Genomic DNA, 27,731 nt, shown 5'->3' with positions numbered 1-27,731 from the left:
AGAGTGGGTGAGGTGGGGGATGCCGGCTGCTGGGTACACCATCTCTCTCAGTCCCGTGAACCTCTTCCAGCATGGGTGGAAGTCGTAACTATAACTGGGCTTGATTTTTTAAATTGAGATATAATCAATGTATTAGTTTCAGGTGTATAATGTATTGATTCCACATTTGTATATATTGTGAAATGATCACCAGAAGTCTAGTTAACATCTGTCACCATACGTATACATTTTTTTCTTGTGATGAGAAACTTTAAGATCTCTTCTTAGCAACTTTCATGCATTATTAATTATACAGCATTATTAACTAGAGTCAGGATGCTACACAGTGCATCCCCATGGCTTATTGATTTTATCACTAGAACTTTGTACCTTCTGACCACCTTCACCCATTTCGCCCACTTCCTACACCCCACCTCTGTTAACCACCGGTCTGTTCTGTGCATCTACGAGTCTGGTTCTTGTTTGTTTCTTTGTTTTTAAGATTTCACATAAATGAGTCATCTGGTGTTTGTCTTTCTCCATCTGACTCATTTCACTTAGTGTAACGCTCTCAGGGTCCATCCATGTTGTCACAAATGACAGGATTTCCTTCTTTGGTGGCCGAATAACATTCCATTGTGTGTGTATGGTGTATGTATGTATATGTATGTATATGTATGTATACACACACACACACACACACACACACACACAGAGTTGTTTATAACAGCTAAGACATGGAAGCAAACTAAGTGTCCATTGATGGATGAATGGATAAAGAAGATGTGGTTTTATATATGTATGTATGTATGTATGCATATACATACATATATACATGTCTTGGCTATTGTAAATAATGCTGCAGTGAACATGGAGGTGCAGATATCTTTCGAATTAGTGTTTTCATTTCTTTTGGTTAAATACCCAGAGGTGGAATTACTAGATCATATGATAGTTCTATTTTTAATTTTTTGAGGAGCCTCCATAATGTTTTCTATAGTGACCGTATTAATTTACATTCCCACCGACAGTGAATGAGCATTCCCTTCCCTCCACATCTTTGCCAACACTTGTCATTTCTTGTCTTTTAGTACTAGGCATTCTGACAGATGTGAGGGGAAATCTCATTGTGGGTTTGATTTGCATTTCCCTAATGATTAGTGATGTTGAGCACCCTTTCATGTACCTTTTGGCCATCTGTATGTTCTTTGTAAAAATGTCTGTTCAGACCCTCTGCCCATTTTTTAATCAGATTGCTTGGTTGTTTGCTACTGAGTTGTTTGAGTTCTTTATACATTTTGAATATTAACCCCTTGTCAGTTACGTGATTTGCAAATGTTTTCTCCCATTCAGTAGGCTGCCTCTTCATTTTGTTGACAGTTTCCTTTGCTATGCAGAAGCTTTCTAGTTTGATGTAGTCCCACTTACTTATTTTTGCTTTTGCTGCCTTTGCTTTTAGTGTCGAATCCAGAAAATCATCACAAGACCTATGTCAGGAGCTTCCCACCTATGTTCTCTTCTAGGAGTTTTATGGTTTTTGGGTCTTACACGTTGGTCTTAACTCCATTTTGAGTTAATGTTTGTGTATGATATAAGATATTGGTCACGTTTCATTCTTTTGTGGGTGGCTATCCAGTTTTCCTGACACCAATTATGGAAGAGACTGTCCTTTCCCCACTGTATATTTTGGCTCTTTTCTCATAAATTAATTGACCATGTATGCATGGGTTTATTTCAGGGCTCTCTGTTCTGTCCTGTTGTTCCATGTGTCTGTTTACTGCCAATACCATATTGTTTTGATTACTGTAGCTTTGTAATACAGTTTGTAATCAGGAAGTCTGATACCTCCATCTTCTTTCTTATGTCTCAAGATTGCTTTTGGCTACAGGAGGTGATTTTGCCTTACTCAGTGTAGTACCAGGTAGAAAATGAGGGTGAGATTTAATCTGGTAGCTCAGTTTGTGTATGTGGATATTTAGGGCACAGATGAAGAAGGAATAAAGCAAGATAGGGTAATTGGGATTTGGGCCCAGGCAGGTTCCATCTACTAAAGGATGATAGTTAGGCTCCATGATATTGACTACTTGACCTTGATCAGTGAGTGGCAGGTACATGCAGGGGAGATTGTGGGTTTATGGAGTGATTCCTCCATCAATGCCTTAGTCCACAAAGATCCCATGTACTCACTGGCCTCCCTAGAACCTTATGCTCTTGTACCTGCCCAACCCTCGAGTGCCCCTGTCTCTTTGTTCATACTGAGCCTGCCCACTGACACCTTCTCCAATCCCACTCACCTGCCTCCTTCCTCTCTGGGTGTCTAAACCCTAAAATCACTGGAGCACAAAGGTCAACGGCTCATCTCCTCATCTTCAGGTGGTAAGATGTCTAGCCATTCCAGTTTGCCCAAGGCTGAGGGATTTCCCAGAATGTGGGATTTTAGCTCAAACCGGGACAGTTGGTCACTCTGATAGGCAGAAAGTGAAGTCTCTTCAAGAAGTCTTGCCTGGTTTCCTTAGGTGGGAGCGATCTTTCCACTGAACTTCTCCTAGAACATTATTTGTGTATGTCCGTGTCCATGCTTGAACTCCACATCCACCATACTCCAGGACTCGAGCGGCTGAGGCTGTGGTTTGAGGACGTCTTGTCATCGTGTGTCCTGTCTGCTCCAGATGAGGGTCAGAGTGGGAGGTGGGTGTGGGAGGTAGGTGACCTACCTGGGGCTCTGCCACTGAGGCCCTTTTCACAGCCGTGGAAATTTCTGCAAAGCTGGTTCAGATAGTGCTCTCTGAAACATTTAATTACATATAAAGATCTTGAAGGCTCTCGGTCCCCTCCCAGGGAAACATTACTTTTTCCTGCTACTTCTGAAGTTGGCTACTTGGAAAGTAAAGAAATTGAACTGAAGATGAAGCAGCCTGGGGAGGGGTGGGGAGGCATTACTGAAAGGGAGAAGCAGCAGAGAGAGATGGGAAGGGTGACAGGGAGACAGAGCCAGCCAGGGGAGGTGCAGGGATGTAGAAGACAGGTTCACTGAGACTGAAGGGCAGGAGGTGAGAAAAGTAATGAGTTTCAGGAAGAGAGGGAAAGAGGCGGGAAAGAGAGAGAGAGATGGCAGCTAGGCTGTGTTGGGGAGTCACCAAGAAGTTGGAGGGTTGGCCGTGGTGAGTGAGGTCACAGAAAAGAGGGCTGGCAAACTAGGAGAGAAACAGCTTGGCTGAGAGAAAGAGCTAACCAAGGAGAATTTAGCAAAGCCGAGGGAGGGAAACAGTTTATGGTTCCAGAATTTCACAGGGGAGGGGCTTCAGGGAAGCACTGGTTGGAAGGGGATGGCTCTGACCAGGAGATGCCTTGAAGAACAGAGTCGCTCAGCAAAGAGCCGGTGGAGGTTATGAGGCGCCAAAGCTTCTACCCAAATGGCCCTTGCTGCCTCCTCCCCACGGGAGAGCAGTACAGAGTTAGGAAGGTCATTGGCGGCATCGGTGCTGGCCCCCATCCCAAGGAGAGTCCCTCAGGGATCTCCCTCAGCCCTGACCGACTCCTCTCTTGCAGGCTGTGACAGCGACCACTGGGGCCCCCACTGCAGCAACCGGTGCCAGTGCCAGAACGGAGCCCTGTGCAACCCCATCACAGGCGCCTGCGTGTGTGCCGCCGGCTTCCGTGGCTGGCGCTGCGAGGAGCTCTGTGCGCCCGGCACCCACGGCAAGGGCTGCCAGCTGCCGTGCCAGTGCCGCCATGGAGCCAGCTGTGACCCCCGCACTGGCCAGTGCCTCTGTGCGCCGGGCTACACTGGAGTCTAGTGAGTACTGCCTGCAGGGCCTGTGGGTGGGGTGGGGTGGGGTGGGGTGAGGTGAATCCCCGCCGCCTGCCTCCGCAGCTGCACAGTCTGCCACTGGCGCCTGACTGTGGGCAGATGGTCCCAAGAGAAGAAAGGTCAAGGCAGTCCTGGCTGTCAGATCCCCTGTGCTGTGACTCCAAGTCCTACAGAGTTTAAATGCCCAGGTGTCTCCTATGCAGGTCTCTGCTCCCTCCCACCCAGGCCCCAGGGTGACTGGTACAAGCTGAGATGAAGCATGGCCAGTTCATTAAACTCCTACTCCATCCTGTGGGTAGTTGGGGGTGGGCCGGACCTTAGCTTGCCGTTCTCTGATTATAGCCCAAGTGCCACCATTCACCAGGGTCTTGACCCTTCAAGGCCATTTAAGAAAAAAAAGAGGTGGGTGAGGGCCCTGGGCAGGTGTCATGCATAGATTCAGGGAATTTACTGTGTCTGCTGCTCTCCCCAGCCTTCTCCCCTCGGACCTCAACAGCCCCTCACACCAGTTTTCTGAGTCTGTACTGACAGGGGACCACCAAGACTGCTTAATTGAGACCCCCTCAGAAGCGAGATTGAAGTTCTCCTCCCTACCTGGTCGAAGGCTCAGTGGCCTCCCAATGGCCCTAGATCCTGAGAGAGCACCCAAGGACACTGGACAGGGACACATCTTTGACCGAGGATGTTTCCTGCCCCAGTGTGTGGACGGCTCCAGGGCCATTGCTCTAAGGCCTAAGGCCAAGATCCTAGGCAAATCCTCCCTCATACCTCAGCAGTGCACATGAGCCTGTTACAATAGCTGAGAACCTTCCAGAACCTGGAAGTGGGGCAGGCCCCAGATACTCCTTTCCCTGAATCTTTAAAAATCTAGGTGGATTCTTAAAAGCTGTATGGACAGTCACTTCTCAGTGCCTTTACTCATGCTGTTCCTTCTGCCTGGCATGCCCTTCCTTCCCATCTCCCAGTGAAACTAACTTCACCCTCAGGACCCGCATGAAATAGCTTCCTCTTTGGAAGCATTCCTCCCCAGAAGAACACTCTTCTTTACACTATAGCCCGTAAGTCATCTCATAGGTACTGGCCAGAGCACATAACATTCCATTTCGTTATACCTGAGCCCTGTTGCCCCCTTCTGGCGGGAAGCAGGACTGCATTTCAGCTCACCATGGCCCAGTTCACACTGTGAACTCACTAATTCCAAGGGACCCCTGGGACCCTGCCATCTGACCGAAGGCTGCTGTGTCTAACACCTCTGCTTCCCCCACGCAGCTGTGAGGAGCGGTGCCCACCTGGGAGCCATGGGGCTCACTGTGAGCTGCGCTGCCCCTGCCAGAATGGGGGCACCTGCCATCACATCACGGGAGAATGTGCCTGCCCCCCAGGCTGGACGGTAGGTGGGCCCACAGGACCTGGGTGGGACCCTGGAGGAGGGGTGCGCATCCCTCACACACGTTGGGGGGCTGAATACCTCTCCCACCCCGACAACCCTCCCTCCTGTCTGTGGTCATGGGCATGACTGGACACTGCCAGTGGACACAACTTTGAATCACATCTGCATCAAAGGGCTGTGTGAACTGCCGGCAAGTTACTTAACCTCTCTGAGCCTGTGGTCCCTCGTGCTTAGAGGACTTGAAATCTAGATTAACTCTATCTTTGGGCATAGGTACTCACCCGAGCTGCCAGATGGGCTCTGGGCTAGATGTGGCAGCAAGGTGTGGTGTAAAGGGCAGGGGAGCAGGTGGGAGGAGGAAGGAAGATGGCAGAGTATGGCTCGATACCCTGGGGTTCTAGAACTTCATATTTCCAGCCTCTACCCCCGTTCTCTCTCATACACACACATCCTAGTTCTGTGGGCCCAGAATCCGTATTTTAACATGCGCTCCCGGCGCTTCTATGCAGCCTCTGCCAATCCAGGTCTCATGTCCGGGAACCACTACAGTGGAAAAGGGGGATGGGAATTATAACCTCACAGGGCTAAATTCAGGGGCTACATCCAGTGTTGACCTGAAAAAAGTATTCAGTTACTCTGGTCTCTGCTTCCCCATCTGTAAGCAGAACTGATACAACAAGAGTCCAACCCTCCCCTTCCTAGCTACCATGCTTAGCCAAAGGCCCACTTGAGGCCGTGCATGTCCAAAGTGCCTTGCAAACTCTGATGTGCTTATAATTGCTGTGTTATGTCCCTGGATCCCACAGGCAATGCACAAGCCTCCTTTTTAGCCAGCAAGCTCCCCTCCCTCACCAAAGACCCAAGCTTTTCAGGAGCAGTGAGTCACTAAGGCTGACTTTCCCGGGCTGTGTCCCTGCTTCCAACTCTCCAGTGATACCCCCTGTTTCACAGGAAGCTGGGTGCCCCAGCTGGCTGCCTTCCTTGGGACCCGAGACTTTGCAAAGCTAGAGAGGACAGGGTTGCTGAGCAGGAACAGGACATTTTGGGGTGCTGTGAAGGCAGAGGTCACGGGGAGCAGGCGGGGGTGGTGCCTGCAGGGCCCATTGAGGCACAGATTTGCCAGGATTTTCTAGAGCAGGAAAGGACTGGGGGGTGATTTAGTCTAGCAGTGTCCAAACCTGGCTGCACACAGAGTTTCTGGGGCCAGAGGCCTTAAGAACAGATTCCCAGGCCCCACCAGGGACCTTCTGGGGCCTGGATCTCTATCTCTAATAAGCTCCCCAGATGATTCTGAGGCAGCCAACCCTGTCTGCTGGTCTGTGTTCGGAAATAATTGATCGGGACTGTAGGATTTCCTTCTGCGTTTCATAGAACCTTGGGGTTTCTTGGAGGTGAGGATCCTGATAATTAGGGCTCTCGGTCCTACGCACCCTCTCTTCTCCATTTAAATCTACTTTCTATATTGAGGTACTAGGTAAGATTTCACATAAAAACGGGGTCTCCCAGCTTTTAGAGTTTGAACGCCACTGGTCCATCAATACATTCCTTTCTCAGATGAGGAAGCTAAGGCCCAGAGAGGCTGAGTAACCTCTCCAAGGCCACACTGTTGGTTAGGAGGAAGTTAGGCTAGGATCTAGGTGTCCCAGCTCTGGACTCCTGAACCTCAGCCCTTGGTGTCTGAGGACAAAAGGGTTTCTGCTGCCTTTCCTACACCTGCCCATTTCTTCCACCCTGAACCACGCTCTGAAAGACCCTCTCTTATCTCCAGCCAGCTTCCAGAATTCCATCACCCATGGACTGGGTCCTTGGAGGCCTAGCAGCAGGCAGTGAGGCTGGCTCTGGGTGAGGTAGGGGGAGAATGGGAGAATGGGACACAGAGCCTGCCCAGACCTGCGTGTACCTGTACCTGTACCTGTACCTGTAAAGATCTCTCTGGAGAGACTGATGGAGGCCAGCAGTCAAAGAAGAGGAAGGGAGGAGGCCAACACATGGAGGAATTTTTTTTCTCCCCAACACAGTGAGAGGCTTGTTCTTCCCAATGACAAGAAGCTCTATCAATAGAAGCCTTCAGATTTGGGGACTTTATGTTTTTAATTTTATTGTAGACAATTGCATTTCTATTTTTGACACACCATTTAACTTGCAGATTTGTATGAATTATTAATACCCTCGGGGGTGCTGGGTGGAAGGCTCCTGCCTTGATCGTCCCCCAAGACCTTACTTTCTTTTTGGGCCCAGGCGGCTTCGGCCACACTCAGGGATCGAAAAAACACAATTGCTGACTCACACAGTGCGGCTCCCTAAAGGACTGAGGCCTGGTGCAGAGCTAGAGAAGAGCCTCCAGGATCTCTGGGCCTCTGGGGCCCTCCTCAGAGATTCCCGGCCACCAGGCTCTACGTGGGCCTGTAGGACACTCCACTTGCCTACCTGTCATTAGCTCGTTCCAGCAGGGGCCTTGGCAAAGAGCCTGGGAAATTACTCTTTTCCTTTCACCAGAGAAGAGAAAGCAGGTGTGAGTAGTTGGATGAGAGTGGGGACTGCAGACAGAAGGGGAGGTAGAGGATGTGATCAGCCCCCGTTAAGAGTCCCCATTCTGATGGTGGAGGCTGGATATAGTGTGTGTCTGTGAGTGTGTACACACACACACACACACACCCCTGACAGGCCTGAGGAGAGATGGGGCTGAGGTGCTGGGAACTAGGACCAGGTGTCCCAGAGGGCCAGAGATTGGCCTTTGGAGCTGAGGCTGCAAAATTAGATGATCAAGTTTGGGAAGGACGATTCATAGAGACCCACGCCCTGGACTTCAGCGCGCATACCAGCGACTGATCACTGACCACTGAGAGCATCCATGCTACCTGGGACGGTGGTCACAAGAAATACCTTCAGGTGGCTGGAGAGGCTGAGTGGTGCCTCCTCTGGGAGAATCAGAGTGACCTGCCTGAGTCCTTTTATATTTACACTCCATTTAGCCACGGTCCTCTGAAAGAGTGGTTGGTTTCCAGATTTTGACAAACCATTTGGTCTAACCAGTTCTGAGAGGGGCGGGACTGTTGCCTCCCCTCATCTCCAACCTTCTGGAAGCCATACCATCCAAGATCCCGCTACAGTTGGAGATGTGCACTCCAGGCGAGCGCAGGGCCAGTGTATTAGTATGCTGGGTCTATTGTAACAAAGTGGCAGAGGCTGGGGGGCTGTATTTTCTCACAGTTCTTGAAGCTAGAATTCCACGATCAAGGTGTTAGCGGGGTTGGGTCCTTCTGAGGCCTCCCGCCTTAGCTTGCCGTTGGCTGCCTTTCCCCTGTGTCTTTGCGTGGTCTTCCCTCTGTGCATGTCTGTGTCCTCATCTCTTCTTCTAAGGATACCCACCAGATTAGGGCCAACCTTAATGGCCTCATTTTAACTTTCTTATCTTTATAAAGGCCCTGTTTCCAAATATAGTCACATTCTGACCTACCAGGAATTAAGATGATGTGAATTTGGGGAGACACAGTTCAGCTCAAAACAGCAGAAAGGAAGCCACAGCCTTCTAAGCAGACACTTCGCCGCCTGCTTTCTCTCCCATCCATCCCCCAAAGCCTGTTCTTCCAGCTAGCAACATTACCAGTTAAGGTTCTCCCACTCCTCCGAGGCTCTGCTGGTCCTGGGCCCCTACTACGTGCAGCCCCAGGTGTCCACTTGGGTGGAATTAACATTAATTAAGGAGCTGCTCTTTAGGACACTGTACTAGGGTCCTTCGCCTCTCCAAACTCACTTAACCTCTACAGCCACCTTGGAGATTGGGAGTTATGACTCCCATTTTAGAGGTGAGGAAACCTCTAAAGGCTCAGGACAGTCACGGGGCTCGTCCTAGATCAGCCATCTGGGAGGAGGCAGAGCTGGGACTTGCATCCAAGGGCTGCCTCTGGGTCCAGTGTTCGCTCAGCCACACCAGGCAGCGGGCCTTCCAAGGTATTGAATTCCTTCAGGCTCCAGGAGCTCCAGCCCGAGGAGGAGTCCAGGGATTCAGGCTTGGTTCAGAGAACCTGGCTGCCTGAAGTTGAGGAACAGGGAGCAGGGGCTTAAGGAGGTACTTGCCCACCTGTCTGAAAAGTCCCCAGGATTACTTGATTTCCTCAGGAAATGTTGGAAGGAAGTATTCTGTGCACCAGACTTCCCTGCTGGCCTCCTCAGATGGCCCTAGTCATGTCTCAGAAGCTTGTGGGGTATGCTGAGAAGGCAGGCCTCTGTGGGGAGCGCCTACCACCTCCAGGAGGAAGAGACCCCCTTCCTCTGTGACTTTTCCTTGTCCCTCTCCTCACATACACACTCGTCTTGCTGCCTCTGGCTGCTGCCTCTGCCCCTTCAATCCCCCCTTTCCCTGCCCCACCTCTGCCCCATCACCTTCTCACATGTGGGGAAGAGAAATCTGAGCTAAAAGGCCTCTCACTTAATTCATGACAGTAAACTGGATGATATTGAAAAATGACTCGGGTCTGGCAGCATTTTCCTAAGCAAACTAGCTTCCTCTGGGTTGGTAATTATTGGTGCTTAATAACTGTGTGTTGAACTAATTGATTAATGAATTGCGGGAGATGCCTTGGTCCTCATAAGAGAAATGATTCTCTCTGGTGTGGAAGAGGCTGGAAGGGCAGCCAGTTCCAGTTTCTGTTTAATAAAGACCTAAGATTTGTGACATAATGTTTAAAGTTATCTAATCCTACAAGGCTACTACTGGAGGGAGGGGAAATAGTCCTCTGACTCTCTCACAAGTCCCACTCCAGAAAGGCAGGTGCATTCACATCTTGTAAGTGTTCCTTCTGGCATTTCCATCCATGTTTGTGCATCACATACTTCCCTGCCATTTCCTGACTTTCCCATTGTAGACATTTGTTGTCTCTGTTGACTTCCTACCATAGAATAAGATTTGGATCTGATATAGACAAGTGCAACCCTTCCCGCATCCTCTCAAGTGGGACTTTCTTACAATTTTTGGTTGAATCATTTTGATGACATTAATGACTTCATCATGTCATGACATAATGAATTCAAAATCAGTATTTCTGTTGATGTGCCCACTTATGTGTCATCACTAATTTATCCCTGAAACTCTCTGGCAGAACTTGAAAAGACCTCTCGATAAGGTCAGACACATCAGATATCTCTCAATTTGGTTTTTGTTTCTGTTTTTTACTTTGAGGCCACACTCCCACATGGAAGCTTTGTGTGTTTCAGTTCCTGCTTCCTGGTGTCATTTTGGACCTCCTTTTACTGCCACCCTGTAATTCCTTTTACCTCTCTCTCCTGTTGGTGTCCCCATTTTGTTCTTTTTCTTGGGTAATTCTTTTTGATGAAAAAAAAAAAAATCCTCCAGTAGCTTCCTGAGAAAGTTCATGGAAAGTTAATTTTTTGAGGCTGTTTGAATCTGAAAATGCTCTTATTGAGTCCCCACTTAAGTGTTAGTTTAGCTGGGTATAGAATTCTAGGTTGCAAACTGTTTTCCTCTGAAGTTCTAAGGCATTGCTCCATTATCTTCTAGCTTCTAGTTAAGAAGCCCAGTACCTTCTGGTTCCTGTTCTTTTGTATGTGACTTTCTGAAAGATTTGAGGAGAATTTATCCATAGAAATGTAAAGATTTATAGTGATAAACCTTAATATGGGTCTTTTTCACTTTTCATGCTAGATACACAATTGGCCTTTTCAATTCAGAGATCAGTGCTTTCCGTCCTTAGATTCTGGGAAAAAATTTCTTGTATTTCCCATTTAATTTAGGCACCTCCATTTTCTCTGTTCTGCTCTCTAGAACCCCCTATTAATCAGATATCATACCTCCTGGATGGAGCCTCTAATTGTATTTTGCGTACAGTTTCCTTCCTTGGTGCTTCCCCCTTCCCCTTCTTTTTTGTTCTTCTTTGTGGGAGATTTCATCTTCCAGCTCTTCTATTACAAATTTTAAAATTTCTGCCATCTTATTTTTAGATTTCAAAAACTCTTGATTTAATGGCACTCTACTCTTCCATAGATAAAATAATTTCATATAACTATGTACAGATACTCATTTTAATTATAAAAGAAGTTCATAAGTCTCTTTTTAAAAGTTTTCTTTGCTCCCCACACAGTTCCCATTTCCTCTGTGTTCCAGTTGGGTACTGGTCTGCTTAGGTCTGCCTCTCATGTTAGAGCCTTATTTGAAATAGCTGATGATCCTTCACCACCTGTTCCTGTGTTATAGTGAGCCTCAGAAAAGCTGGTTGGAAGCCTGGGGGATAGAGGGAGTTGCCAGGCTTATTGACTGATGGAATCCTTAAATATCAGCATCTGTAGGTCTTTCCTTTTGAGTTTATTGGTGCCCCCAGAAAAGAATCCTCCAGAACCCTGCCAGTGGGAAATAGTGTGGTAATGAGCAGTCTCATTGCTGAGCAATCAAAGGTGCACAGGATCCCCATTTCTCCTGGTGCCCCTTCAAGCCCTGCTTGGCATCCCTATGTCCAAGCCTACATGAGTCAACCTCTTCAAAAGTCAACTGCCAGGCTTCTGCCAGACTGGGCAAGTCACCTGGCTCTTTGAAGCAGGGGCAGAGATCTGGGGTCTTCTTCTCTCTTTTATACACTTAATTTTTTTTTTAATTTTATTTATTTATTTGACAGATAGAGATCACAAGTAGGCAGAGAGGCAGGTGGGGTGGGTGGGGGGAAGCAGGCTCCCTGCTGAGCAGACAGCCCGATGTGGGGCTTGATCCCAGGACCCTGGCATCATGACCCGAGCCGAAGGCAGAGGCTTTAACCCACTGAGCCACCCAGGCACCCCTCTTTTATATACTTTCAAACAGCCCTTGTGTTTCAGCATACCTGCCCTCTGACCCTCAGAGGTTCCTGGTGTCTCTGATTCCTGAGCTTTTCTGAGGTAACCATCTTCCAGCATGTGATGTCTCGTGTCCGGCGCAGCCTCTGCTCCCGTTCCTTTTGTCCTTGTAGGCTCACACCTTTCCCCCCTTTGCTCTTGTGGTAGCAGAGTTTGGGAAAGGAGTGGAAATAAAGTGTGTGTTTCCAGACCACCGTGTTTAGTCAGAGTCTCTTTGTTTTTCCTCAGCACTTTGTGGTAGGCCAGTGTGAGAGCGCTTGCTGCGTTGGCTTTAGTTATCTGCTTTTCTTGCCCCTCTCCCCAGTACTGGGAGGTCACAAATCAAGTCTACCTCATATTTTCGTATCCCTAATGTCTACTAAGGTGCCAGGTATATAGGAGGCACTTAATCAGTGTATGCTGCGTAATTGGAGGAGCTGATTGGCCTCAGTCTCTGTATCTCTCAAATGGGGCTTTGGAGCCACAGTATCCAGCTTCTTATGCTTCTTTGACTGGGGAGAAAGTCCCCCTGAGGAAATGGGATGGTCCCTGGGGCTCTAACCACTGTGCCGCTTCTCAGAGAGAGTGGCATCATGTGTGTCTTCCCTCCTCTGTTTTAGGGAGCAGTGTGTGCCCAGCCCTGCCCGCCGGGGACGTTCGGCCAGAACTGCAGCCAGGACTGTCCTTGCCACCACGGAGGGCAGTGCGATCACGTGACTGGCCAGTGCCACTGCACAGCTGGCTACATGGGGGACAGGTAAGAGAAGTGTCAGCTAGCGTCCTTGCTGAGCATGTTGCTCATTTTCCCAGTGGCCTTGCAGGGGTGGACTGAGGTTTACCAGCCCACAGCATGCGTCTGTGAGCTTTCCTGCTTTCTCAGAAAGCATTCCGAGTCCTTCTGCCAGGAAGATTCATCCCTCATCTTTCCCGGCTCTTGGTCTGCTACACCCCGACCCCTGTGCCCAGTGACCCAAGTGGTATGCTTGCACTGACTCACCAGGAGAGGGAGGTGAGCACCTATCACTCACTCTGCTTTCTGCCTTACTGGAGGGAGGCAACGGCGCCAACAGTCCAAAGAAGCTGGGAATGCACATGTGTGGAATCACACATTTTGCATAATTTCTTCTAGAACTAAATTTTGATTCCTAAGGTGGGTTGTACCAAAAGAACCCTGGTCTCTGTTTGCATCCTCTGAGGGCTTGTGGCCTGATAGCTGAACAGAGGCTCCAGTGTTGTGGGATCAAATCAGCCTTGCAGACTGGATAGCCCACAAAACACAGAACTGCGGAATTTCCGCGCACATTCGCCGTGGCAGGGAGAGGGAAGCCACGATGGTAGGACGGGTGCTGTGGAAGACAGAGAAGCAACAGCGAGCGTGCTGAATGGTGAGTGAATTCAGAGCTGGAAGAGGGCATCTGCCTCAGACAGGACCGGGCCAAGCCTCAACTACATGCTGCGTCTTTTCTAGAAGAGCAAGGAGCAGTGGGGGCAAGGCTCTCACACCCCCTTCTCTGTTTCTGTGGGATCCATGTTGCATCTCTGGCCCTGGAGTTTTTTTTTAGTCTGCCCAAAGTGAGGCAAGAGGAATATTTTTTTTGCCATCCCCCTGCTTTCCCTGCCCAGATAACATCAGCAAGGAGGGATCAAGGCTAAGTCAACTTATCGATCCTTCTGGCTGTGACAGTGTAACCGGGCTCCTCCAACTATCACTAGAGTCAGCCCCAAATCCCCAGTCATGTCCAGAAAAGCAGTTTTCCATTTTTTGCCTTAGGTCTGTTTACCTCTAGCCTGAAGTCTTTCGAGCCAGATCTGATCTCTCTGTGAGCTAGTGTTCATCTCCATGAGCTTTCCAGCTTTAGAACATGGGGCATGGCATCCAGAGATCCTCTCTGACTTCTGTCGGAGAGGGTCCTCTGGGGGAAGTGGCTGGGAGAGGAGACTGAAGCACTGAGCTCACCTTCTCATCCTCACCCGCACCCCAGTAAGGAAGTGCACCGGTAGGGTCAGGAGCCAGAAGACCCCAGAACCAGAACAGGACCATTTGTTTCAGTCCACTTGCTCATGAGAGGTAATCCAGCCCACTCGTTGCTAGAGACAAGCGGGTCTGGACATCCGGCTGGCTGAACCCAGCACCCGTAGACCCTATATCATTGGCTTTCTCGGTGTTCTCTGCTAAGAGGTACCCAACAGAAAAGTAATCTGAATCCCTCTTCTTTTTTTTTTTTTTTTAAAGATTTTATTTATTTATTGGACAGAGAGAGAGAGAGATCACAAGTAGGCAGAGAGGCAGGCAGAGAGAGAGGAGGAAGCAGACTCCCCGCTGAGCAGAGAGCCCGATGCAGGGCTCAATCCCAGCACCCCGGGATCACGACCTGAGCCGAAGGCAGAGGCTTAACCCACTGAGCCACCCAGGCGCCCCTGAATCCCTCTTCTTGTTGGGGCTGGCCCATGATCCTGGGGCAGAGAGAAATCCCAAACGCTTGGGGCCCTCCGAGCAAACTTCACCCATCAGCTGTAGAGTTCAGGGGGAGAGCCAGGTAGCATGTGGGTTTCCCACCTCAACAGGCCGCCTAGTGTTTAATATTTTATAAAATTGCCTCCATTAATTTTGTAGGTGACAGCTGCATTAACCCTCCCCAAATCATTGAAAGCATATTAAAGTTGAGTGGGTGTAATAATGCGGGCCTCCCTGGATAGGCAGAATCCAGTGCAAATTAAACATGAAACGTAACGAGGGCTTTGCAGCTCATTTTGTAATTTAATTGAGCAATGGATCTGGTTGTTAATGGCACTATCAGACACGTTAGATTGATACGTTGCAAAGGAAGGATGTTTAAGTAGAAAACTAATTCCTGCTGTGATTACCCTTCTGTTCCACGGGCCCCATTATTAGCGTGCTTTGTGGAAAATTCATTAGCAGTCATTGCTTGATCTCTAAATAAATAAGTTGTTTAAATTGTGAGTAGAAAAAAAAAAGAGGCTGATTATGTAAATGGATTAGGTTGTCAATACTTCATTTCCAGATTCTTTCTTTGCAGCTATGCAGTCAGTCACTTCCTAAATATGGCAGGTGGGGGAGTGCCCTTCAAGGGGAGTTGGCTGGCCGGGCCTCTGCACAGTCCTGCTGGGTGGCAGAGAGCAGGAATGTTCCAGCAAAAGCAGGGAGTTGTCAGGAGAGTCTCCTGGCTTAGGTTTTTTGCCCTGGTGTCTGAGATATTTGAGGAGAACCAAACTGAGGGACTTCTGGGAAAATCCATTCTGAGGCTGAAGAGGAGCTGGCAATTCAGATCGTGATTTTCCAGCCCTCCAATGCTTTGTGCCCTGCCCTTCTGCCTCAGTTTCCTTCTTTCCCTCCCCCATCCTCCTTCTCCTCCTCCTCCTTCTTCCTGTCTTCTACCTTCTCTCTCTTCTACGGACAACCTCCTCCTTCTTCTCCCTTCCTCCCTCTGTTTTCTGTTCTCCTTCCTAGATGGAACCTTGGACTGGCTAAAATGTTGCAAGGTCTGCTGGGCAACAACCTCGGGTCATGTCGGCCATTTGAGCTTGGGACGCACCTCAGCTCTCCGAATCCCAGCCCCCTCAATTCCAGAGTGAGGGTGATGGGCATACTCCCTGCTTCAGGGGCCCAGGGCCGGGCCTCAGGGCCTGCTGAGCTGGGAGCCCCTCTCTGGCCGCTGCCCCAGTCTGTGGCCATCCTCATCCCTCATCTGCTGCCCCTCCATTCTGCCACATCCCTACTTTTGCCACAGTGACTCTGTGAGGGAACAATGGGTGGCATCTTCTTTGGGGAAGCCCTCAAGGTTAGACCCCAGTCACTCTCCTCTCCCTGTCATCGTGGGCACAAGGTGACAAAGAGAAGACAGACGGGCACCCGGTGCAGAGTTGCCAAGACTCGGGCCTGACACCCCAGCCCCCCTGGGCCTCAGACATTCACCACCCAGCTCTACAGCATCGCTGGGGCCTGGCCACACCATCACCCTCATGAACAGTGCCCGAGGGCCCCCAGACACAGCTGTCCCAGCCCAGCTGGGGAGAACAGCCCTGGCTCCAAGAAGTGACTCTCCAAGATTTAATAAAGAAGTTAGGGCTATGTTTTTGGGTTTTTTTTGTTTTTTTTTTTTTTTTTTTTTTTTTTTTAAGCATCTTTTATAGCTCCCCTCCTCACCATCATTGTGGAAGGCACGGCAAACTGGAAAATGGTTGTCTAGATGACAGAACACTTACAAATTCCTCAAGTCTACTCTGGGGTTAACATTTGGAATTCTTCCCTGCGAGCCTTTTCATGCCAGCACCTGAGGCAGAAGGTCGGATGGGCTCTGTTCTGGGAACTTCAGAAAACAGAATTAATAAGAACATTCATCGTAACTAACATTTCTTTCTGAGCCCCTACCACGCGTGGGACACCTCTCCAAACGTTTACACACCTTATCTCGTTTCATCCTCAAACAACCTGATGGGCTTTAGTCATCATAGTCCCATTTTACAATGAGAAAGCAAATGTTAGGACTGACCTGCCAGCCTCACAGGAGCTGGGCCGGGATGTGGGTCATGCAAATCCCCAAGGCCATTTCCCAAGTCTCTGGGATGCAGGAGCCACCCACCTCTTTTACCCTGGATGCCTCCAGGTGTCCCCCTGACCTTGTCAGGATCCAGGCATGGGGCAGTGATTCTGCACCCCTGGGGAATATCTCCAGTCTGGAGTGAGGGGTGTCAGGCGGTCAGCAGTGGGGGTCATGCTCCTCCACAGAGGACCCACAACCAGGGGCTGTAGGGCAGTGAGTGGAACGATGGTGGGTACGCTGGGAGCTCAGAGGAGCAGGCAAACTACTGACACAAAAGGAGCTCAGTCCTCCTCCTTAGGTGGGGGCGTGCTCACCGACTGATGGGCGAGGCTCAGCCTCTGCTTTGGACACCCCTCTCCCAGCCCCATGTCGAAGGAGGAGGAAATCGTTGCTGCTGTTGTGGGGGATTCTCCCATCCAGTGAAGGAGGGTGCCTCTTGTACTCAGGAAGGTTCTGCACTGTGGAGGAGACACGTGTCCAGTCTGACCAAGGGAGACTGGACATCCGCCCAAAAGAGTAGGAAAAAAAACCCCAGAAACGGTAGAAATGAAAGGACCACATTTCACGAACCAAGATGCCACCAATGGGAAGATGAGCTGTCCTACCTACTGCTAAGAATGAAAACACTGGTAATTAAACGATGACGTGCCGTCAGCTGTAAGACGGAATCCATGGCAGAGATGCCCAAATGTAGTTGGCAAACATAAGGTTTATTGTTTAATGGGTACAGACACTTCAGCTTGGGAAGATGAAAAGTTCTGGAGTTGGTGGTTATGATTGCTCAAAATGCGAGTGTCCTTAGTGCCACTGAAACACAGTTGAAAGGGTAAATTTTATGTTGCACATATTTTACTGCAATCAAAAAATGAAATAAAAACCACATTTCAGGCTTAGAAGCAATGAAATAGGACAGTATGAACTCAGGGCCAGGGGCCCGAGGAGGGGACCGGGCACAAAGCAGGGACCTGACTGGGGGACTGAACTGTCAGTGCTTCCTGGGGGATGAGAAGGGAGCAGGGGAGGCTGGGGTGGCATGGAGCAGAGCAGGCCCGGGCCTGGACACGGAGGGCGCATGCTGGCTGGATCTGGAAGGGGAGGGAAGGGGGCACAGCCTCAGCCCCGCTCTGTTGTCTTGCAGGTGCCAGGAGGAATGCCCCTTCGGGACCTTTGGCTTCCAGTGCTCACAGCGCTGTGACTGCCACAACGGGGGCCAGTGCTCCCCCACCACCGGTGCCTGCGAGTGTGAGCCTGGCTACAAAGGCCCGCGCTGCCAGGAGCGGCTGTGCCCCGAGGGGCTACACGGCCCAGGCTGCACCTTGCCTTGCCCCTGTCACACCGACAACACCATTAGGTACGAGCTGGGGTCCAGGGAGCCCGGGGACGCTTGGGTGGGCAGGCCCTGGTGGAGAGGGGGCTTCTCGGGGCACAGACCCCCGCCTCCAGCCTGGTCACCCAGGCAGGGCAGCGAAAGAGCTGGGACCTGAGCGGTCACCTTTGCTGACTAGCCACTTTGCTGAAAAGAAGGGGAAGGCGAGGCCACACAGCCAGGACCAGGACCCAAGTCACCTGCATCTATCTGCCATACCCAGCTGCCAGCTCTGAAAGTGGGCCAAGCTGAGACCCGCCATGAAGGAGACAGGAGGGAGTTTGGGGATCCTTCAGGTGGGGTGGAGGATGGAGCCGCAGAGTCCCGCAGAGCTGGGATGGCTGGACTCCCATGCCACAGGCTCTGGGGGCATTGTCCTTGAGAAATGTCCCCTCCACCTGCTCTATATCTAGCTGAGCCATTTCCCAACCCCCAGAGGCCCGGAGACAAGACTGCCAGGACAGAAGCAGGGGCTCGAACCACAGAAGGTCTGTGTGGAAGGGACCTTAAAGACCAGTAGGGCTCTCCTGGGGCCCAAAGAGGACTGTCCCAGCAGGCCCCGGCCAGGGTGGAGGAGCAGGAGGGACAGAGCTCAGGGCTGCCTCACCTCAGCTGAAGCCAGCCCCAGGAGCTGCTTCCAGAGGAGCCTGAGTCTGGGGAACAGAAGAGCCAGAACTGCCCCTGGGCCCACTCTTCTGCACCTCTTCACTTCCTCTTCGTGCACCAGTTAGCACCACCCTCTGGTAATAAAGGAGGCTGTTGGCCCCAGAGAAGGCCTTCACGGCCCTTTATGTGGCTGCCTCTTATCTGGGTGGCGAAGGGTCGGGGAGTCTCCCTTCTCCCCTCGGACCTGCAGGACTGCCTGGGGAGGACTGGCAGCTCTGGGTGCGGGGTATTGCTGCCATTTGCAAACTAGAGATGCCTCTTCCTTGCAACCCCGTTGCTGGGATGGCCAGGACTTGGCCTCAGCCCCCTTCTTCGTTTCCAACCTTTGATTCTTCACAAATCCCCCCAAGAGCCTCTGGTCACTGCTAGTGTTATGGCTTAGGTGGAGTCTGTCCTTGGTCCTCAGTCCCCGGAGCTGAGTGGCTAGGGTTAGCGCCACCTGCAAGGTGGAGGGCTGGGAAAGAGGCTGTTGAGAGGGGCTCCGGGGCCAGCAGAGCAGGCCCGTCTGTGACGCAAGCACTCATTCCCTCAGTCATCATTCAGCAAACACCAAGCACCTGTAGGGCTGGGCCACAAAGAGGAAAAAGAGTCCCTCAGCTCCAGTCCAGCCCTCAGGAACTCGGGGCCTGGAGCACTCACACACACTGAGCCCCTTCTACCTCAGTTCTGCAAAATACAAGACAGTACCAGTAGTGAGGCAGAGCTCTGTTTTATGGACTGCTAAGAAAGGAGAATGCAACCAGCTGAACCATGATGTACCATTGATTGTACAGCACACCCAATATCTGAGATGTGAAGTGTAGGAGAAAGTGCATCTTAGAATCAGTGAGCTCTGTGTCACCAGCTCCGCTAGGTCCCAACATGTGCCCAAGTGACTGTGACCAGGGCTGTGTGTAGAAAGCACCAGAGGAAACTGCTGTGGTGGTCAGGGAAGTCTTCTTGGAGGAAGTGGCACCTGGGCTGGATCTTGAGGACAGGGTGAGAGCTCTAAGGCTCTCGAGACAGGGAGTCCCTACAGCTGGGCAGAGGCTGGGCAGCTGCCTCAGCCTGTTGCACAGGTAGAGAACTGCACCAGGAGCCCCCACCCCTGCTGGCAGCCAAGGGAAGACTCTCCCAGAGCCAGGAAGCAAGGCTACCGCTGAGGTCCAGTGCAGGGAGAATCCCTGCCACAGAGATCCAACCACCCCCAAATTAAAGAGCTATTGTTTTCCTCCTGTGCCTGAGCAGCCGTGCCCTGCATAATTTATTCCTCCTCTGAAGGAGTCCTCGATGCATTATTAATCTGGAAGGACTCCCTCTTCTCCGCTGCTAATCTCAGCCCATCCAATATTGATGATTGTTTGCTTCACTGTCTTTAACACGTGTCCTGTCGCAGGGACTGGGAGTCGGTAGCGTTTCTTAGGATCTAGGGCTCGAGGCCAGGCCCCTCGGCGTCTGCACGACACTGAGCTGTGTTACAGCACAGGCTCTTGGAAGGCAGGAGAGGCCTAGCCGATCCCCCTCTGTGGCCTCAGCCTGGCACAGGGCCTGGCACAGAGCAGATCCTCTGTGAGAAGAATCATGGAATTCCTCTGAATCAGCCTACTCCTCTAGATGGTTCTGCCCCCAAGCTGATGTCTTATTTATTATTTATGTATTTATTTTTAGTGATTGGCACATTGGTCCAGTGACTGAACCCATGACACTCACATGTTGACTTTTGGGGCTGGACAATCCTTTGCTGTGGGGACTGTCATGTGCATTACAGGGGGTTCAGCAGCATCCCTGGCCTCTCCCTATGAGGCACCAGTGGCAAGAACCAGCCCCCCAGTCTGACAGGCGAGACTGTTTCCTGGGTGCGGATGGGAGAGGCAACGTAGTCCACGGTTGAGAGCCTGTGGCCTGATTGAACTCTCTAATGCTGCCCTTGGCTTTGTCCTCATGGCCACAGAGAGCACCTCCCTTCATGAGCCTTTGTCTCATTACAGAGCCTTCTCTTGGGAACCAAGAAAAGTAGAGGGAGGACTGTCTGATTCCTAATCTTGAGGCAGTTAAGCTCTCCTGGCTGGGGTCTGGGACACCTGAGTCCTGCCTTCAGAACTACTTCTGTCTGAGCAAATGTCCTGATAGGTGTACATGTCCTCTAAGTATCTCAGTTTCCCAGTCTGTCCATCCCTTTCATCAGCCCAGTGGAGATAGAAGTTCTCTTGTGGTCTTTGAAGGTGAAGCTTCCACCCAACACCCTGAGAGATGGGGTGTGGGATCCCCTTCTAGAAGCCTAGCCTCCTCTCTGCCCTGACTTCCAAGAGAGCTTACGACAGAGCTGCTCCAAGACGGTTTGCAAGGCCTAGAGTGTCTATCCTAGGGAGACAAAGTGCTCTCAGCCCCCAACCATAGGAAACCCTACTTGTCAGGCCCTGGCCTCTGTCTGCCTGGTTGCCACCCCCCCACCCCCCCCACCCCCCGCCTAGAGGCTGCTTCAAAGAGGCTGAATCCATGTGCCTGGGGAAGGAAGAAGTGGCTGGTGAGAGCCCCCCATCACTTCATTCTCTTTATAAATGCTCTGTGGCACCCACAAAGGAACAAGCCTCCTTCGTAAAGGAATAACCTTGAGAGAGAGAGTGCCTGTGTCTCAGGCCTCTGTCGTGTCTCCTCCACAATTGGATTGTCATAGATGAATTCTAGCAGCCACGAGGGTGTATTACCTTTGAAAGATTTTATTTAGCCAACAGATGCAGCACTGATAGAAATCTCAGAGCAGCCCAAAAAAAGAAGGAAAAAAAAAGACAGAAAAATCCACCCTGAAAAGATGCCTATATTGTTCCGCTTTCAGCTCCTATTAACTTGTGATTAATCTGTATCTGGGGGAAATGGCAGAAAGGCAAGGAAAAGAAAGAAAAAACCAAACCTAGAGCAAACTGAGCCAGCCTGCACACCACCGTTTATGACTTCTGCCTGAGCCTCACCAGCAGTCACTTGCCCACTGTGGGACCAAAGGGAATGGCTCTTTCCCCACAGGGCAGAGGGGAGCCTGGAGCAGGGGATGCCTGGAGAGATCAGATGTGAGGAAGGCGCCCAGTTCTGAGTCATAAACTGCTCCGCCAGCCCTCGCTGCGCGCATTCGCTTCAAAGGGATTTCAGAGGTTTTATAATAAATGATAAGCAATCAAATTAAGAAACTAGAAATCTGGGTTTTTTACATAGAATTTCAGGGAGGGAGAAAGAAGGGATTTCAGAATCTGTTTCGAGCTTTCTGGTTCTCAGAATGGAAAGTAAATTTGGCACAGAGCACAGCCCTGAGCAGCCAAAACACTGGCGGCTGAGACCTCAGGCGGGCACCGCAGGAGCACTGAGAAGTCAGTGTTTGCCCGCCGGCACGTGCCTGGTAGGCTTCTCCCAGGGTGGTGGTCCCTGTGAGAGCCAGCGCCTGCAGTGAGAGAATCCACTGATGGGAAGAGCAGAAGCCTGCCTGAGACCCTTCGGCATCGCAGGGGCTGGGAGGAGCTGATGGCCACAGCCAAAGCTGCTGGGTCCCTTTGCTAGATCCACATGTGTCTGTCTCCAGGACTGTCCCTGAGGCAGTCCCTCTAACCCCAGGGGAGGCCCCTGGAAGGTTGGATCCAAAAAGGGGATGGCTCAGACTGTTGAGACAGAGCGGCGTGGCCCCCGTCTGTCTGGCTAAAGGTCAGGGCCACCACGTGGGGGCCGCCCCTGCCCAGAGCACCGATACAACCTACTGTTTCCCCCTCACAGTGTGGGGTTCAAGGAGGAGTTTGTCTGGAGCCAGGAAAGTCAGGAAGTCTTCAAGCCCTCATCCCCCTACATGATTCTTCTTTTCTGCCTATTTACAGTTTTTATTGCTTTACGTCTGTTTATAACAGAGGCTCAGTTTGGGGAAGTTCAAGAATACATAGAAATTTAAGAAAAAGTTTTGAATCCCTCATAATTTCTCAACCCAGAGATGAGCCCCAAAACCATTTTGTTGTGACTTGCTTGTTCTTCATCTGTGTCAAGATATATAGATAGATAGATAGATATAGATATCTATATTTATATCTGTATCTATCTATATTTATATCTGTACCTGTATCTATCTATCTATATATATCTTCCTTTTCCCCATATTTTAGATCATGACTTTGTATATAACTTGCTTAATTCACTTCACCTTCTGTCACTAACAAGTCTGGAAAACATTTGAGTACTTCTCTGACATCCCTTCATATGAACTGTCTTAATTCATTTAACGAGCCCTTTGTTGTCAGGGGCGACATGAGGCCATCAAACAGACCTGGGCTTGATTCCCCGCTGCCACTGATTTAGCTGTTTGACCTTGGGCAAGTCACATAACCTCCAAGTCCCATCTGTAAAATAGAAGCTCTTGTGCCCAACTTGCAGGCTTATCTGAAGATTAGAAATATGTGTGAAGTGCCTGGTGCTTTTCTAGCCTGGTCACATTATTGTTTAAGTTTCTTGCATTTCCCCACTGTTATAAATAATGCTTTAGGGAACATTTCTGTGCATAAATCTTTCCCCACAACTCTCATTATTTCCTAAGAATAGAATCTTAGAAATGGAATTCTAAGACCAAAGGGTCTGAATATTTTTAGGACTCTTGATACATAACCCCAAATAGTTTTCCAGAACCCTTTATCAGCATTGAGTATTGTCCCTTTAAAAAAAAAAAAAACAAACTTTACTATTTTGATAGAGAAAAAGTGATATCCAGTTGTTAGTTAGACTTGGTAATTAACGAGACTAAACATTTTCCAAAATGATTATTAGCTACTTGCACTTACTGTTCAGGAACTGTCTGCTCCCATCCATCCCTCATTTTCTGTGAGAAAACCAGGGCTCCCGGGAGAGAGCTTGGCTGGGTTTCACACAATTAGTGTGTTCATTAATTCATTTGCCAGATATGTACTGAGCATCTCCAATGTGCCAGGGACTCTGCGGGGCCCTGGGGTACAATACAGAGAAAGGTGAAATAGACAAAGGGCCTTCCCCTTGGAGCTGCCTCCTGGTCGGGGAGACAGATGATAAGCAAGTCAATAGACACAGACAATAATTACTCGTAGCGAAAGTACTGCTCCAGATACTTAACTGGAAAGTGAATACAAGCCAGGCACTGGGGGTCCACCAGTGACCCAGAGAGACGAAGCCTGTGTCCTTGTGGAATTTAATAGAACGAAGACTTGTACCCAGGCTCCCCTGCCAGCCCAGAGCAAGCTGCTTTTGATCCTATACCTTGAGCTGGACCCCAGAGCTGAGAGGCGGGTGACACAGAGAATCTAGGAAGATTGGCCTGTCTCTACCATCCAGCATCTTCTCTGGAGTGCTCTCCATGGGTTCTCCCCATGTGCAAGAGATTTACTAGGGAGACAGCTTTGAGGGGAAATGAGGGGGGGTACTGAGGCAGCTAGGAAAACATCAGACTGCGGTGTAGGTCTCACCGTGTGGAGGAGAGGGAGGGAAGGAGGGAAGGCTGGGTGGAAAGCCTTAGTCTGTATCATGGTTCTAAGAAGGACTGGCAAGATTGGGAGTCTCAAGCCAAATTGCCATTAGAGGAGTCTCAGACATCCCAGGAATGTGCCGACTTTAATACCCCTGCCCTGGTGTAGCTGGGAGCAGCCCAGGGAAAGGGTGGGCTCTGAGCAAATGTAGTGATGGATTTCAGACACCGTCGCTGGGGCCATTGGGAGTTTACCCTGGCCACAGAAGCGCTGAGAAGCACCCGTTCCACACCGACATCACTTCTGATCGTGAATGGTTAGCAGCTGTTAGATCACACCTCTGCTAGCCAGGGGTTGCCCTACTCTCTAAGGGTCATGCCGGGCAGCCCCTGCCTCTGGCCTAGACAGAGAGGGAGTGGAGACGATCACACTCGCTCTGAAAAAGCACTAGCAAAGCCCAGTTGGAAGGTATTCTCTCCAGTGTAGACATTGCCAGAGGCGGGAGGCCCCATCTGCCCTGAGGTCTCATTTTACCTTAGCAAATGTCTGCAGAGTATCTACAATATGCAGAACCTCTGGGTCTCACTATAGCCGACTTGTGCCTGCCCTCACACCAGGCATCTGCCCTGGGTACAAGGCTCTGCATTTCTAGAGAAGGGCTAGAGAAGGCACTAGTCCTAGAGAAGGGACTGAAGAAGGCTGCCTTCTTCTTTGGACTCTGTATACTTATGTTAGAAAGAGCACTTCTTTGGGAATCAGAAGACTTGTGTCATAATCCCAATTTTGTTGCTTCCTCGCTATGTGACTTAAGGCAAATTATATAATTACCATGAGCCCTAGTTTCTTGGGGCCATTAAGGCCATGTGACTTTGGCACCTTCTGACAAGGCAATAAGCAATTTAACCTCAGGCCCTTGGATCCTGCTACCCTGGCGACGAGAGCTGGGATGGGCGGAGGGTGGGACGGGGCTGGCTCCCCAGCCAGACTGTCCTCTCTTTCTTCTCTCATCTGCTCAGCTGTCACCCAGTCACTGGAGCGTGCACCTGCCAGCCAGGCTGGTCTGGCCAGCACTGCAACGAGTCCTGCCCCGCTGGCTACTATGGCAATGGCTGCCAGCTGCCTTGCACCTGTCAGAACGGCGCCGACTGCCACAGCATCACCGGGAGCTGCACATGTGCCCCAGGCTTCATGGTAAGATGGGAAGGATCTCCCATGGCCCCAGGCTCCCAACCCCACAAAGGAGTGGAGACTCTGGGAATGTGGCCCTTTGCCCAGGGATGAAGGATGCGAGTTTCTGTGCTCAGAGATAGGACTTCTGACTCCAGAGCCCCCAGGCCGTTCTCGAAGGGCCAGTTCCCCTGGTTTCTGTAATTGTAGATGGAATAGAAGGAGAGGGTCTTTCCATTGTCCCCTCCCCATGGAACACCAGTTGTCTTTGCGTCCAGCTCCTCCCTGTCTAAATCCAATGCACATGGTGTTTTACATCATAATAACCACAGTACACACACACACACACACACACACACACACACACACACAGTTTTGCATTCTACTTGCTTTCACCCACATTTGCTGCCCGGGGTTCTTAATTATCATTTTAAATAGCTGCATACCCCTGCAGGAGCTGCTGTACTCCCTCTCCCCCCAGTTTACTCAACCATCCCTTACTGCTGAATATTGAGTTGTTTCCAATGTTCACAGCAAATGTTGCAATAAGCATCTTCCTACAAACAGCTTTTCCTCTCCTATTGAATTATTTCCTTAGGGTGAATTCCCAGGGTCAGTGGGCATAATATATTTATGGCTCTTGATGGATGTTGCCATATTACTTTCCTCAAGGGTTATATAAATCTATACCGCCAACAGCCATGTATGAATGTACCTATTTCAAAACAACTTTGCTAACATCCTTTTTTCTTTTCTTTCTTCTTTCTTTCTTTCTTTCTTTTTTTTTTTTTTGTTTTTTGTTTTTTGTTTTTTGCTAATTATATCAGTAGAAAATGGGTCCTGGATGTTGTTGTTCTAATTTGCATTTCGCTGATTACTAGGGAGAGTGAACCTTCCCCCCCACCCCCCCCCCACCCGTGTTTACTGTTTGTGGTTTCTCATGAATTATGCTGGTTTTTATGAGGTTAGGGAACTTGACACTGGAAGTGGAATCTTGTTCGAAGGTGGGGCGTGCCCAGCAGGTCTGAGGACCCAAGCACTCGTGGGGGCGGGGTGGGGGCGGAGGAATCCCTGTGGCCATGTATTTTGCTGTGCGATAGGAAGTGGTTGGTGCAGTACAGACCATGGTCTTTGGAACCAGACTGGGGTCACATCCTGGCTGTCCTCTATCACCGACTGTGTGACCTTGGGCCAGTGAGTTAACCTCTCTCTGAATCGGTTTCCACACCTTTGGGATGGAACACCTGCCTTGCAAAATTGTGACCAGTTGGAGAGATAGACCATAGAAGGTAGCTCCCGCTGGTGCTGGTTGCACTTTAGTGAGTGTATGGAGGGGCAGTGGGCCTTCTGACCTTGCAGATTCTGACCCGGTTGAAGGGGGTGGGGCCCAAGGGTCTGCCTTTGCAACAAGCTCTAGGTGATGTCAGTGCTGCTGGTCAGGGGCCTCACACTGAGTAAGAAGGGGTGGTGCTCAACTTGGACTGCACCTTGGAATCACCTGGGCAGCGTTGCAAACACTGATGCCTGGGCCCCACCCCCGCTTTCCAGAGACACTGATATGTTGGGTCTAGTTGAGGCTAGTATGCTGCCAAGGGGAGACCCACTGATCTACAAGGAAGCCATACTCATGATGTGGAAGTGTGGCTTTGCCTAGGGACTTTTGTGGGCAAGTTTGTCGTGGGTAGAACAAAACTCTGCCTGGTTCCTTCTTCCTCCTCCCTAGTGCAGGTGAAATTGAGTAAAAATGAATTCTAGTGACATCTTTTTTTTTTCTTTTGAAGATATTATTTATTTATTTGACAGACAGATAGGCAGAGAGGCAGGCAGAGAGAGAGAGGAGGAAGCAGGCTTCCTGCTGAGCAGAGAGCCTGATGCGGGGCTCAATCCCGGGACCCTGGGATCACAACCTGCGCCAACCTGAGCCGAAGGCAGAGGCTTCAACCCACTGAGCCACCCTGGTGCCCCTCTAGTGACATCTTTGAAAGAGAAAGAAGTCATTTCCTCCTGCGGGTCTCCTTTCTAACTTACCTTCATTGGTGTGAGCTCTGGCCATCGCTTCCACAGAAAAATGGGAGTGCTCTCGGTTTGGGGCTTTGGGTAGGAGAGAATAGTTGGTTGGGATTAAAAATCTTACACAGTCGGGGCACCTGGGTGGCTCAGTGGGTTAAGCCTCTGCCTTTGGCTCAGGTCATGATCTCAGGGTCCTGGGATCAAGCCCCACATCGGGCTCTTTGCTCGGCGAGGAGCCTGCTTTCCTCCTATCTCTGCCTGCCTCTCTGCCTACTTGTGATCTCTCTCTCTCTCTCTCTCTCTCTCTGTAAAATAAATAAATAAAATCTTTAAAAAAAAATATCTTACACAGTCAAGTGATCAGGAGATGGAAGCAGAATTGAACTGCCCACACCAGAGCCATTAGTGGGGCCTTCTGGCCCTGGTCCCAGTTTCGCTACTGTGACTTTGGGCTGGTGACTTTCTCTCTCAGGGTCCCAATTCCTTCATCTGTAAAGGATAAGTGTGCAGGGGAAATGAACACACTGGG

General features: G+C 50.3%; 1 protein-coding gene across 1 annotated transcript in view; it reads left to right on the top strand.

The window, feature by feature from the left end:
- LOC111153293 (multiple EGF like domains 11) overlaps window positions 1–27,731 on the top strand; it is a 223,973-nt gene that overhangs the window by 144,070 nt on the left and 52,172 nt on the right. Inside the window, exons 5-9 of the mRNA XM_022512229.1 lie at window positions 3,529–3,775; window positions 5,060–5,180; window positions 12,620–12,756; window positions 17,700–17,912; window positions 25,042–25,216. Coding sequence (XP_022367937.1) covers window positions 3,529–3,775; window positions 5,060–5,180; window positions 12,620–12,756; window positions 17,700–17,912; window positions 25,042–25,216 — 893 coding nt within the window. The remainder of the gene's footprint in view (window positions 1–3,528; window positions 3,776–5,059; window positions 5,181–12,619; window positions 12,757–17,699; window positions 17,913–25,041; window positions 25,217–27,731) is intronic.

This window comes from Enhydra lutris, unplaced genomic scaffold (genome assembly GCF_002288905.1).
Source record: "Enhydra lutris kenyoni isolate GAN:26980312 unplaced genomic scaffold, ASM228890v2 scaffoldscaffold31, whole genome shotgun sequence".
NCBI lineage: Eukaryota > Metazoa > Chordata > Mammalia > Carnivora > Mustelidae > Enhydra > Enhydra lutris.
Note: the sequence above shows the minus strand (reverse complement) of the source record. Positions and strands in the feature narration are given on the sequence as shown.